Here is a 14,711-nt window from a genome sequence, read left to right on the forward strand (position 1 = left end):
GATTAAAATTAGCATTGCCCCGCCGTTAAAATAATAGTGTGTGTCATTTAATAGGTAGACTCATTATTTTATAGATTCTAATTTTTCACCAGCGTGCAGTCGGAAGATTGCATGAACAACGCTTGGCAACACTGCTAATGTTTGTTTACATTTTACCTCACATCGCTGGTATGGCTAAAGCGGACAGAAAATAATAGAGTGAAAATATAGAATTCTCCAACATGGATCGCTGTCGGCTGTGCCTGGATCGTGCAGGAGGCACTGTTCGAATGCACGACAAGGACTTTAGTCAAAAATTGGAAAGGCTATTTCACATGCAGGTAGTTATCGTGGTTTCATTCACAACTTAAACGCATATCAACACAACTCCCCCTGTTTGATAAATAATGCTTTCCATCCAGTTTGCAGAGAATGATTGCTTACCCGCGAAAGTATGTGATATCTGCGTGGTCAAAGTTCAGGAATTTTGCACGTTTTTGGAGCTAGTTTTTGGAACCCAAGAATTGCTAAAAATCGAACACGAAAATGCTGACAATAACCAGAAGGTCGTGAAAAGTAAATACAATACTGATGAGTGCGATCGGAGGGAGTGTATGAAACTTCTAAAAACGAATGTAGAAGAGGAGAACAATCTTACGAGTGCCAACAATGATGATAATCTCCAGGCAAAGCATAAGGAATGTGCTCGGGATAGTACAGACGACGTACAACCGTCCACTGCTAAGACCACCATAAATGAAGAAAAAATTCTATTGCTGAAAGGAAAAACAACATCAGATACCGGCTGTGCTGACGACAACGATGATGATCAAACGGAGACGCTTGATGATGAGAACAGTACGCAAAAGGATAGAAACTCTTTAATCCGAAAACGAATAGAAGACAATAATCGTATCAGAGAATTTTTCTCAATGGTGTGCGAGATATGTTCTAAGGAGTTTTCCACCTTCCAACGGCTACAGATGCACTCTCGGAAGGCGCATAATGTCCGCGGATTCATTGCCTGTTGTAATCAAAAATTTTTCCGCACTTTTAGGGTACTGGATCATATTGCGTTTCACGTGAAACCAGATGCTTTTCGGTGCGAATTGTGTCAGAAAAACTATCGCAGCCGGTATACGCTTCGGCAGCACAATAAAAGGCATCATTGTGCCGAGCCAAAAGAGCACCCGTTCAAATGTGAACAATGCCACCAGTCATACGAGAAAGGTTATCAGCTTAAAGCACACATCTTACGTCACGTGCAGGCTCCGTGTCACCTTTGTGGGAAGATCCTTTCCAGCATGCAGGCGCTACGAGTCCACATTAATCACATGCACGGTACAGACGAGAAACAAATCTGCCACACCTGTGGTAAAGAGTTTCGTACCAAGGCCGCCCTTGAAAGGCACGTGCGTGGCCATCTTGGGCAAGAGGTCACCGAGAAGCGGCAATGCCCTCAGTGTGGAGTATGGGTCAATGGAGCTCGTGGTCTTAAAAATCACACGCGAAACGTGCACCCGGGCAAGGATGAAATATTTGAGTGTGATATTTGCCAGCAGCGCTGCAAAAATGCCACCACTTTGTATCAACATCGCAAAGGTGTGCATGCGCAAGATAAGTTTGAGTGTGAGTTCTGTGGCAAACGATTTAAGCGCAAGATTTACTTAAAGGAACATCGAGCACTACACACCGAACAGTCGCTGTATTCGTGCAGCGTATGTGAGCACAAGACAAACTCGAATGCGAATATGTATGCACATATTAAGCGCAAACATCCGATCGAATGGCAAGAAGCGCAAAAGCAGAAACTGTTGGCTGCAGCTGCATCTGCGGAGAAATTGGCGGCATCGTCGTAGGGTTCCGTTTGCTATAGCTTGGTTAAGAATAGGTTCTTGACTACCAAAGCTGGTTTACTAACCTCTAACCGCTTTCTACGTAGCCGGGGATACTCAGGTGTTGAATTAAATTTACTCCGGATAAAACGGATTATAGCTTTCAGTATCAAGGAGAAGGTTCCGAATGCGATGTGGTACCGATCCTGCTATGTCAAAGACCGATGCCGCTACCAACTACTTCGATTCGCACACCTTATAACGTGTTGTAACTGTACTGAATTTGATTGTTATATAGTGCGAATTGTACTAATTGTATACATTTATATAGAAATACATAAGATTATCGTCTTTGTCTACATGTCGAACTTTTACATGTTTTATTTGTATGCAGTTGTGTGAATTGAACTAAACGGGAAACCCAAAAAAAGCAAAAAAGGGTACAGCATTAACACATTTCTCTTATTTGTATTGTTTGATTAAATGCTTTATTTATTAGATTAGCATTGCAGTTTGTATAATCTGTTTTACTTCATTTCATCAAATATATTCATATCTGTTATTTAAGACTATAGATTATGTTTGAATGATTTGCACACTGCCGTAATTAGAAAACAAAATAAATAAGCCAAAGCGAAACAATTGCTCACGACGAACAACAATTACAGCGAAGCCGTGATGGTAATAGCGCATGTTGTTATAGTGAATGCGTTATCTCCACACTAATGGATGCAATGTTTAGCGTTTATAGTAACAATTAATGTTTTATATTAACTTTCAATGTCCAATACAACATACTTCACTGACCACAATAAAAAGATAAAACAAAGTCAATGAAAACGTTCTTGATGTTATGGCACGCTGTATAATTCTGTTCATTGCATAGCTGCAGCCACTAAGGCACCACCAAGCGATGAGCAGCGATAGTAAAATATATAAAAGAATCATAAATTTCATTCTTATTTGGCCAACTGAAGGAGGAGGTATCGTGTCGTGAGGACAGTTATGGTTTTTCATCCTGACAGTGAATGGGCCTTCTTCCATAGGTTGTATCGATTGTATATACTTAGTCAAACAATTTTAATCACTTCGACTAGCATCAAAACATTGCATTACACTCCAGAAGGTTTTATCCAGCAAGCGAAAGCAATGGCGATAGCAATGGTGGTTGCGGATGGTTTTGGTCTTAGTTTGTCTCTTTGTATATTAGTAATAGAGCCTGGGGATGTGTGCTATGCCTAGATTTACAATCATGGTCATGGTAACAATACTCTGCGAAGGTAGTAATTGAAGAAAGAAGAAGCTTCACTGAAAGCGATGGCTTTACATCGATCGGCATTTTTAGTAACAACTTAGATTAATATAAAACGCATGCAATGATGAAGGAACATATTGCACGTCTTAATGCATTCCGAGAGCGCTCGAAAGATGTATATTCCGTTACATTCGTTCCGCGTACATGCGTGCTTACTGATTACAGAGTGAAACAAAGGATAAAATTTGAATGTATATCAATAGAAAAGACTAGGAGTAGAGTAAAATATAATTCTTCAGAAGCTTTACTCTAATAACTTAGTGTTTGGTCTGCTTTAATGAGCGATTCGTACTAGGCAAAACTGCTTCTGGCCATTAAGCAAACAAATGGTAATAATAATAGTAGTAATACCGAAAAATATGCAACCTCACATATGTTGCCTCACATGTACTATGTCTGTACATACTAATACTAAACAATTCTAACCCATCTTTAACACTCGCTCAGTAACACTCTTCTCTAGCTATCCTGGCTTCTGCACTCCACTGACGCTTGATTATATGTGAATATTATGGCATTGATTACAGAGCGCATGAGTATTATAATCGGTTTATGCATATTGTATAGCTATTACGAAGCAAGTTGACTAAGAAGCGCTGAATAATAATTGCTGCTGATTTTACCACTCCCACAACACCGACTAATATCGCAGATCTGGCTGTTTTATGCAAACAAAACAAAACATTAATCCCTATAGCGTATGAATACAATAGTTATTTTTTTTTAACAACGTTTAGCACTTTAAAAATTAAAGTAGCGCCAGTCGATATACAGCGCCCGATGAATGAGCGAGCTTCGTGTAATGCTTGTTCTGATTAAAGCAGCTCGTTTGCAGTTCCCTGGCCACAATCATGTTACCGTAACGGTACGGCAGAGCGACATTTTGTACCACACTACACAGAACACCACCGTTAGCCATTATCTACATACACCTCTGTGTAATTTAGTCGCATTTTCCTACTGTAAGGTATATTCGCACCGTTACGGAGACATGTTGCCAGCATGGAGTGATCGTTCTTAAGAAGCGGCAGGTATAGTAAATAAACGATTGTGTGTATACACATGTGACTAAAAATAGCAGCTTACATGCAACACTAGAACCATCTGCAGGGACTGTACCGCGTAATGTAGTCAAACATTTCCGTAGCATCCCCGTGACACCATATCTTATTACCATATGGTCCAGCGCGTAGAGAGAATGTGGGGAGCAAATATAATTCTAATGCCGACAACATACAATTTACAGCAGCCTTAATGACTCATCCTTTTGCTGGACGATGCGGCGCATTTCTGTCCTCCTCTGTCGGTAACAGGTAGTTGGGTTAATATTTATACACTTCCTTTGGTTTAAAAGCGATCATCATGGGTTTATCTCCGTTACATCTACAGTCGAACCTTGCCGCTCATGAAACAATCCTTACCGTCAACACACTCGATTTTTTGCTACTTAGCCTGCAAAAAATATTGATATGGAATACGCATTATTACACCTTTAGGATAAGCGATAAATTGCATCGCACAGTGACGTATACTTACAAGATATTTTTTGCTACGATTCCCGAGCGGAATGCTACATTGTCGATGCAATGTTGATTGTTGGTGTCAACAAATAAAGATAAAGTTGATATGATTGTTTTACAGGTCGGATGGTTCAGTAGAGGGGAGTTCAAATCATAATCATAAACAATTGGCAGAAAGGTGGCGAACATAAGAAAAAGAGGGAAAAGAGGAAAAAGAATCATACAGACAGTTAGTGAAGGACTTATTACACAAATATATATCATATCGTATTCTCTTCACCGTGTGCGTGTCGCGGGGCTGAGGATTAAGATAGAAACAATTTTATCAACAAATGCCATAAATAGACCGCCAATGGTTGTGTTTGTTTGCCACATCAATGAAGCCACGCAAAAGGTAATACGTACCGAGAGGGAGCAGATGACACTTTCTTGGGTGTGGTGTTGCTGAACGTTTTGCTTGGCGTACGTGGGGCAGGTGTAGGAGGCGTTGTGACTGGAGACTGCATTGCACCATACTTCTTTGGTGCCACAATTCGGCTAGGCGATTTAAGCGTTTTGCTCACTACAGGATCAGAGTTCGTTCTACAACAGAGAAAGGTGATTGAAAATGTTCATTAACACGGCAAGTTTATAAACAAAACACATTAACGTCACTGCAGTTTGAATGCAACGAGGCAGCATACTGACCTGGTGGTGGGATAGCTCACAGGGCGTGGAATTCGTGATTTGGAACCACAGTTACCACCGGTTGGGGTATTACCACCACTGCGAACCTCTTTTCGTTGACCCTCGACAGATGCCTTCGCATTCGCTTCTTTGCTCAACAGCTCCCATTGAATTTGCAGTCGTTTGAAGCGATTTGTCTGAATTTTATCCTGTTTTTCCTTCTCCGCACCAGAAGCTGGCGAACCTGCTAATGACGAGGGCGTACGTTGGGCAACGGGTGGTTTCTTTTCCACCGCTATTCCGGTCGCGGTATGGTGATGACCAGTTTTTGCCACCGTAACCGACATGTTCGGTGAGTTTGGTGGTGTAGAAAACTTTATTTCGGTTGGTCGTAACAAAACCGTGGCCGGAGATGGCTGTTGCCGCACTGGTGTGGTATTATTAGCGCTCGAGGCAGATGGAACCGTTGGTTGCTTGGTGAAGGTTACGTTTCTCTTCTGTGACAACAATCGACTGACTTCATTACGCAACCTGGTACGATCATAAGCCGGTTCGGAAGATTCGATCATTTCGGTCGATTCTAGGATGTGTGCAATTTCGGCATAGTGCTTGAGCTCCGATTTCGGTACGTGCGACAGGAATTGCTCCGCCCGTGCACGAGCATCCAGATCATCGTCGATGCATTGTTGATGGTTAGCGTCGCCAACAGCTGCAATATCGTTATCGCTAAACTCAACCAACTTGTTCAGCTTATGGTAATGATCAGCCGAGGGTAACTTTGGTGTATTGGCTAATCGCGGGTGTGGTGTCATGTTGGGCGAATTATGCAGCTTCGGTTCAGCACAATGTTCCTCCTCCTCTTCGGCATCTTCGTAAAAGTTGTACGAATGGTGTTCCTGCAACGAACGACGCTTTTCCCGTGATGCTTGTGGATAGTGCATCATTTGCTGCTCTTCGAACATACTGCTACGTTTGGCTTTCATGTTGCTGTTAGCTCCATTGTTTGCCGGATTAATGGACCCTCTACTCGACCCTTGTGGCCGCCGAAGAATGCTCTTTGGAGTTCCACCTACAGTGCGACCTGAAGGAGGCCGTTCAGAGGGTACTAAAACCTCTGCCGGGCTATCATACTGGTAAACGTACATATTATTGTTGAAAATATTGCTACTATTCGACGGTCCCAAGATACCATCCATCTCGGAGTCCGTCGTAAGCATCGTCGAAGATCCTCGGTATCCGGAGCTTGGTGCAGCACTGGAACTTCCGCCTGAACTCGAGCTGTTGTACGTTTGTGTGTTCTGATTTAATAAATTGGTACAATCACAACTTACACCCCGAGCGACACCGCGTCGCAATGGGGGCGTCATGCAAAACATGGGTTGCTTCTCGGTCGACAGACTCAACTCGCTAACTTCCGGAATGTGACGCAACAGCTTACGATACTCAGTTGGAAGAAGAAAAACGAGCGACTTCCAGTCCGTAACGTGCTTGTACTCACGCTGTCGAATATTTTCGATGTCGTTCATTGAAACTGGGCGCGGTTTTTTAAGCGGACGACCTGCGCCCATCATCGTTTCCTTGAACGTCAGCGGTGATATGACGACCTCGTTTTGTGTCTTCAGGAAGCCCAAATCTGGAAGTGCATAGTTGGGATACACCACAAACACTGGAGCTTTCTGCTTATCGCCAAGCTCATTTAAGCGATCCAAAAAGGAGGGTGGTATTACGCGTACCTTCTCCCTCGCAACATTGCCACCATTGGCGGTCGGTGTTCCGATGAGGGAAGTTTGCATCGATTTAGTAATCATATCGATTGGAATCTTCGTTTTGGAGCCCGAGGAGATGGTGGTATTGTTATTGCCACTGTGATTGAATATTTGCGTTAAGTTCTCTGACGTGCGGCTGGTATCGCTGTTGGTGTCTTTATAGCTATTGTTGTTGTTCAGATTGTGATTATTGTTATTGTTAATACTGCTACTGCTATTCAGCGCACTGGCCGAACCAATGCTGCTGCCATTGTGGTGTTGCAAAAGATCATGCAGCAATCTTCTGCCCCCGCCAATGTTCATGTTGAAACCCTTGTACTGCCTACGCGGAGAGCCGTGCATCTGCCGGTTGAAGTCGTTCAGCTTCGTATTACCCGAAACCGGTCCTCCATTCGTTCCATGAGCACGCTGAGGCGACGTCGGGGGCCCTCTTTCCCCATTTAGACCATCGTCATCGGCGTCACTGTGACTACCGTTATTGTTATTAGTGTTCACGTGACTGTTGTTAATTTGTGCATCTAAACTATCCAATTGAAACTCTTCCTCATCGCCATGTCTTCCACCGACACTTCCACCACCAGTTGTGGAACATTTGCCAGAATCGTGCATACTTTTCTTACGACACCGCATGACTGGAATTGTTGCTCCGGACCCAAGGTGATGCATCTGGTGATCTCCTGAACCACCACTGTTGGTACTATCGCTTGGCCAGCATCCGGAGGACACATCCATACACGTGTCCGTTGAGCTGCTTTTCTGTTTTATGAAAAGCTTCACCAAGTTAAACGATGGTTGTTGTAGCGTTTGTTGTTGCGCCTGTTGTTGCAATTGGTGATGCTGTTGCTCTTCCGGTTGCTGTTGCCTTGTTTGCAACAGTGACTCTCGATGTTCGTGCACTGTTAGGAGGTTGTTCTCGTCGGTGTGATCGGTTCCATCGACTCCATTCCCATTGGTGCTACTTTCATTCTCCGAATCTGTTGGTAGGGTGTACATTGGAAGCAAGGTGCGCATCGGCCTTTCAAACGATTCTTCCGCAATGTGGCCATTTCCAGCTTGGGAAACGTTCAGTGGATGCTGATCCTTCGAAGGAAGATGTGTTGGCGACGAACCTGGTTGATCCGACAGCAAATTAGGCATGCTGAAACTTTTTCGTACGAAGCACGTCCGATTGTGACGCGAAATATGGGTGATTAGTGGGTTCACAGCAATCGGTGGCCTGTAATCAATAATACAGTATCAGTAGAATGTTGTATTTTGTGCTATTACGTTCAGCACTTTTTTGTTCAGAGCTAACATACCTTTGTACTGTTCCATTGCGTTTCAAATTACCCCAGGTTGTGTAGTTGACTTCGGAACGGGACATGGAATCTTTATGTCTAATGTACTGGGTCCGGTTTTGTAAATTATTCAGCAGGTTCATACGCTTATATTTGCCATAGTGTTCTGGACCATCTAGAAAAATACAGTTTGTTCGATTAAACCAAGGAATACCTTATTTAAACGCATCAAACAATAATTCTCCAATGCCTACCGTAATAACTTTCCTCCGAGTAGAGTATGCTTTGCTCAAATGCTATGGTGTAGTTATCTTTGTTCGCTTGGCACGTTAGTATAATATCCTCCTCGTCCGGATATCCGTCCATGTCTAGCGAATCCACGCTGATGTGTGATTCTTTCACCGGGGAAAACAGCAACTCCGATTTACAGAAAGAATTGTCCATCATATCGGCCGGTATTAGTCCTGCCGCCGTACAACTAGTTATCGTCGAGAAAATGCGATTATTGTTGCGCGCTTTGCGCTCTGCGTCGTCTAGCCGTAGCTGCGAAGGGATGGCGGTCAACAGCGAATTGATATCTTCCTTGCGGAAGCTTTCCATATCGATCTCAGCCAGATTGGCATCAATATCCTTCGCCATCTTCTCGTAGTACGACAGCTCGCCAATTCCATTGTACGACGCGGATAGTGCCGATAGGATGCTCTGATGCGTGGTCACTCCGTCGCGATAACTTCTGCATATCGGGTTAAATGAAATGTATAGTGTTAAAGCGAGCACATTACCGAATCATAAATTATTAGATATTTCATTTGCGAAACCTACCCAAAATCTGTAAACCATTGATAATCACTGAAGTCATGCGAGGACGCCACGGAACACCCTAACGGTGGCATGTAGATGTTACAATTGTTATCTGAACCCGGACTCGTAGCCATGGTGACGGCGATTTCAATCGTTTTACGGCAATATTATGTTCTTCTTTACAATAATGTCGATGTAAAACACACGTGCTCACTAGGAAGAATAAGTATTTTCCATGTACCACCGGGGACTGTAGTAGGTAGAGTAAGTCTGACCGTCTAATTTGTAGATACTTTGTGTATGATGTGCGTTTGCTTATTCTTGTAATGGCTGTAATGGAGGAAAAACATTGTTAGTAGAATGAAATTGGAATTAAAATTAGGAGTTGCACAAACGGTGTCTTTATATAACGATACTTTGTATGCATGTGGTACCTAATCATTCATTCAGTTCAGTTAGTCAATCCACATGCAATGCTTTAATCAGCAAATAATAAAAATTGGTTCTTTGTGCTTCTAATCCTTTGTTTTGAGAGTTTGATGCTAACTTTTAGGCCCATCAAAATTTATTTGTTACATTCGTAACTATTGTTTGTTCGAAGCACCCAGAACCCTTTCTCCTAATGGTTATTGATTTACATGCGATTTGAACGTAAAACGATGTTGTAAAATCACATGTGACCGACTGCACGGTGAGGGATTGACCATAAAATAACATTTTTTTCTTTTAATTTACAAATCACTGAAGGTTTATAATCCCGTTCAATGTTGGCAATATGCGTAACATGAAGAACATCTCATCCTGCGAAGTGAAGTGAGAGATTTTGGCAACTTGCACAAGAAAACACAAATATACACACTATCTGCCTAACGGAAATGTGGTTGTACTAATGCTTAAAAGGATTGCCATTACATTTATAAACTAAGATTAGCTCGAATACATACAGAACGAAATTGGATTTATAACAGTACCATCGATTTAATGCTTTTGCATTTGAGCTGCAAGTAGAACGTACGTTTCTGACCACGCATAAAGCAAAACTCCACAACGGCTGTCCCCGGAATGGAAAGGTTGATTATACATTCAATGTCTTCAATCGCGACTAGCAGCTGGGTGTACGTGTCTTTCTTTACTCCCACTTATGTTTGCCATTTCGAGCCAAGTCTTCGACGGACTGACGAACACGACAGTTTGCAAACTACGGAAATGATGGCCTCACACACCGTTCACAACCGCTGTGAGACGGCAGCAGGCAAAGATTGCCATAATGGGGAACACACCACGCTGCAGTTTTTCATCATACCATCACTTCTCTGTTCCATTCGTTACTTCAGTACACTCCATCCATCCATCCAGGTAGTGTTACAACAACACTACGTATTTTTACTTCTCCAAGGATATGTTTTCTATTCCGGGTTTATTTTCTTTGCTAAAATAGATGAATAAACTTAATAATGTTTGTCCTTTCTATAAGGAATGTTCGTGATCGAATGAGTTTGGGAAGATGGTTTATGACTTATGTTTAACAGCAAAAGCAATGTTTGCTACATCAAAACACTACATTTCCCTATCAAAAGCACGCACCGAACCTATTCAAGATTGCCCCATTAGTATGATCCTGTCACAAATTCCAAGTTGAATTTTCACTACTGCGTTTACACACGCAAGGGTGTGTGCGAATATGTGTGCGTACGCAAGATATGTAAAACATTCGCCAACTCACTAACACTAGCACCAGCTGGCAGATGACTCAGAACGAAGGATTCTGAAAAAAACTTCATTTTGGTCCACTTTTGTTCGAACACTTCATATATTGACCTCCTATAACACTAGTTCCGATAATCAGTCGTCTCTTTGCCGACTCTTATTTGGCATTTGGAGCCTCATTCTAGCTCAGGAACCCCAAAACCTACTTTTACCATTGAATTATCCAGAACAAATCATCAATAGGGAGATTCGAGTTAGAAATTGACTAGCACAATACCATCATTACGTTACCTGTAATTAGGGACAGTACTTTCCGTTTTCCGCCTAACCACCTTAGGTCGGTGTTGATATTTGATGTTGGCTCAATGCATCCTCCCCTATTTTTTCTGTTTACCGTCCACTGCAGCTTTTGTAAATCTTACACTGCACTTCTTCGAATAACTGGCTGCTTGATCTCCACAAAAAGACGGTCGTAGAAGGCAGATTTGTGTTTATTATACACTTTCCGTATACACCACTCCTATTACCAGCTAAAAAAATCATTCCACTCTTTCACTATATTTTGACATACACACAATACTCCTACAAACGCACACTATGCGCCGTGTGCGTGCGCGCTCACACTACGATTGCGATATTGACTGTAGCAATTTTTTTCCACTGTCTCTTCTTTTCACTCTTTCACAAGTGCCAATCGCTTGTTTGCTTTCTTTGAATGGTCGCACCAAGGTATAATTTACAAAAAATAGAGTAATGATAATGACCTGTGAAACACACTGATATTTACATCTTGGCGATATTTATTATCCAATTTTTATTCTTCATTCGTGCACTTGCAACCTGCCACAATCATCTACGCGCTGGTAATAGTTTATCGCCAATAAAAATACGGATCTCAATTGGTGTGTTTCTCCTTCCGTCCTAGGCTGCATTACTGAACTCGAAAATCAATATGGCGACTCTCGCAGGGCATCGAAACACTTCATCCCGTTATTGCTGCACGTCTTCGAAGCTGCTTTTGCACAGTTACAACATACTTTCTTGTCTCCTAACCGAATAAGGGAGTGTTTTTCACCTGTTTCACATCTCGCACAATACTTATGTAACGCAAATGCAACTGGCTCACTATGGAATGCGTTGCATGTGAATAAACTCTGCATCCGCACACTACGCCTATATCCACAGAAACATTAACTGTGGTTGGCTACGTTGATATTCCACTGCCATGTGGAAAACACAAGTGGAGGTGGAAATGTGGCAGCGCATCAAACTTGCGAACCGAGCTGAACAGTTTTATTTTCCCTTATCGCCGTCAGCAAAACCTAGCCAAGCTTTATCTGCCATTTGTTTTCTCTTTATTTTTATATTCGCACAGGCCGCGGTTACACAAATAATGTGTCTGACATGACAGCTGACAGCGCATGATAACATTCGAGATTCCCAAGCAACAAATCGTTCACAAAGGATTGGGGCCATTAGTACAAAGAGTTCAAATCTGTTTGTACTAAAGCTGGGGTTTTCTGTTATTTTTTATATTTTCATTAGAACGGCCAGGCAATATCGACTTATTTTTACCACGTAGCCGGATAGCCAATCTTTGCTATGGGGATTCGGTCCGGATGGGATTTTCCTTGATGGATTGACCATGTCGTGAAACGGTTACAAAATAGACTTAGTTGCCCCAGGCTAATTGATAAAAATTTTGATTGTATGTAGTTAGATATGTTTGAGATAACAGATCTATGGAAAACTAAAAGTAGCTGGAAACCTTCAAGTGGTTACCTGATGGATTCCGATTCCGAACCTAAAGAGACTCTCGTAAAACACTTCACTGTCGTGTTGTAGTTTGTTTCGTTGATATCAACGTGACACGAAATGCTTCATATATTTTTTTACTACAGCAGGAATGCAAATCGTTTAACGATGGCTTGTTTTGGAATGGGCAAATTCCAACGGTCGAATATAAATTGTCATGTCTATTCCTGTTTTTACCTTTCGTAATGTCGTCTGTTCGACAAATCCGTTCGACAAACCGCTACCAACCAGACGCGTTTTATTGTTGGTTGCAGATGCGACATATGGCGCACAAATACTTACCCTAATAATACTTACGTACCCGTCGTTACAGGTAGCACGTTAAGTGCGTTAAGCGGCTTATACACATTTATAATCGTTTGGTGTGTGTGTGTGATGCTCTCTCTTGCGTACATTCGGATTGGGCTTTGTTACAATGTGTGATGAGTTTACTCTGCTTGGGCAACTCCTTGGCACGCGTTACGGGGACATGATCCCGATGAAAGAGGGGACAACGGTTGACTGGCTTTCGAGTCGATTAGCCATTGTTACTACAATTAAATTCCGATGTTTACCATTCCAAAAATTATTTTTCCCATGCCACTGTTTCGAAAAACTCGAATGTTATCGTTCGCTGACTACACGAGATGACTGTCTCTATTGAAAAGGTTACGAGAGCGTGGGATTTTTAGGGCAATTGGTGCAAGTAGTGAAAGTCCTTTTTGGGTTCTTTTAGCCGTTTTTTCTCTTCTTAAGAAAGGACCCAAATAAGACACGACTAAAGCCGATCCTCGTGTCTTCCGTTGTTGTGCGCTTTGGACACTGGAAGTAAATTTATTGCTTCTTTGGAAATTTTAACTGACACCAAGTCACACGATTCAAAAAGATGCAGAGGAAGTAAGATGGGGAGGAACGCCGGCACCCAAGGCTTTGGACAAATGGAAATCCTAAACAAATCCGCCAACTTAAGCGTAACGACTTTTGACCCAGAAGCGATTCCTTGGAAAAGTTTCAACGACGGTAGATGCTTCAGCTTAAATGATCATCAGTGAAGGTTGGGGGAAAAAGGCTTAGGGCTCAGCATTGCGAAATCGGCGTAGGTGGTATGGAGGCGATAGCAGGCTGATATGCTCGGGCAAATAAACAATCAGTGTGCTAATTTTGTCCTTTACCTGTGCGCTTTTTTAATGATAAGAGTCCTTCTTGGTAACAGTGAATGCAAAGCAAGAAGGGGTTCTATTTATCATATCCTATAACTTTAGTTTGGTAGATTAGTTTGTAAGCAAACAAAATGTCCATACTATTCCTCAGCGGCGGATCAAACGGTAGGCGGAGTAGGCGGTCGCCTAGGGCCTCGCCGTGTTGGGGGGCCCAAAAAAATTGTGCCGATTGTGCGATTTTTGAAAATTTTACAACAAAGTTAATTTATAGTAAAAAAACTAATTTACAAGGTAAAAAATTTATCAAAAATTTCTTCCTTGGTTATATAAAACATTTGTTTCTATGTGATAAATTAAATGCAGAGAAGAATATCGACTTAGTGACTTTAAAGTATAAACGAAATTGTACCAGGACCAGGACACTAATTTTCCCGTTGGTCGAGAAAAATTTCTTCGAAAACTACCTGTTTCCGAATGTATAATACCAGGAGAGCATCCACGGAAGAGGAGGCACCTAGTACAGCAAATTTGGTCGAAAAACGCCGAAAGGTATGCAATGTTTAAACACTAACTTTCCAGTTGGTCGTGAAAAATTTCTTCGAAAACTACCAGTTTCCGAATTTAAAGTACCAGGAGAGCATGCACGGAAGAGGTAGCTCCTGGTACTGCGCCGTAAGGTATGCAATGTTTATACACTAACTTTGCAACCAACTTGCAACGCAATGCGCCGTAAGGTATGCAATGTTTGTACACTAACTTTGCAACCAACTTGCAATGCAAGTTTGGTGCATGCAAGAAACTTGCAAGATGGCGCGCAAGATGGCGTCCAACTTCGTACTTGCATGCAACAAACTTGCATGCAAGTTCTTGCAAGCAAATTTTTGCATGCAA

General features: G+C 42.2%; 2 protein-coding genes across 3 annotated transcripts; one reads left to right on the forward strand and one right to left on the reverse strand.

The window, feature by feature from the left end:
• The first annotated feature begins 186 nt into the window (after nucleotides 1–186).
• On the forward strand, nucleotides 187–2,049 carry LOC128297005 (transcription factor grauzone-like). Of its 2 annotated transcripts, XM_053032554.1 has the most exons (3): nucleotides 187–320; nucleotides 402–1,581; nucleotides 1,653–1,837. In XM_053032554.1, the coding sequence occupies exons 1-3, from the start codon at nucleotides 222–224 to the stop codon at nucleotides 1,703–1,705; spliced, it is 1,332 nt and encodes a 443-aa protein (XP_052888514.1). In that variant the 5' UTR covers nucleotides 187–221; the 3' UTR covers nucleotides 1,706–1,837. The 2 variants fall into 2 exon arrangements, with proteins under 2 accessions (XP_052888514.1, XP_052888513.1); XM_053032553.1 differs by having other exon boundaries at nucleotides 402–2,049.
• A 239-nt stretch (nucleotides 2,050–2,288) lies between these two features.
• Nucleotides 2,289–9,476, reverse strand: LOC128310203 (uncharacterized). The gene is made up of 8 exons (XM_053046786.1): nucleotides 9,181–9,476; nucleotides 8,613–9,091; nucleotides 8,380–8,533; nucleotides 5,337–8,297; nucleotides 5,055–5,231; nucleotides 4,930–4,947; nucleotides 4,666–4,699; nucleotides 2,289–4,581 (listed from the first exon to the last, which is right to left on the reverse strand). Exons 1-8 carry the CDS (start codon nucleotides 9,291–9,293, stop codon nucleotides 4,573–4,575), a joined length of 3,945 nt encoding a protein of 1,314 aa, XP_052902746.1. The 5' UTR covers nucleotides 9,294–9,476; the 3' UTR covers nucleotides 2,289–4,572.
• Between the last annotated feature and the right edge of the window lie 5,235 nt (nucleotides 9,477–14,711).

Source organism: Anopheles moucheti, chromosome 2, assembly GCF_943734755.1.
Source record: "Anopheles moucheti chromosome 2, idAnoMoucSN_F20_07, whole genome shotgun sequence".
Taxonomy (NCBI): domain Eukaryota; kingdom Metazoa; phylum Arthropoda; class Insecta; order Diptera; family Culicidae; genus Anopheles; species Anopheles moucheti.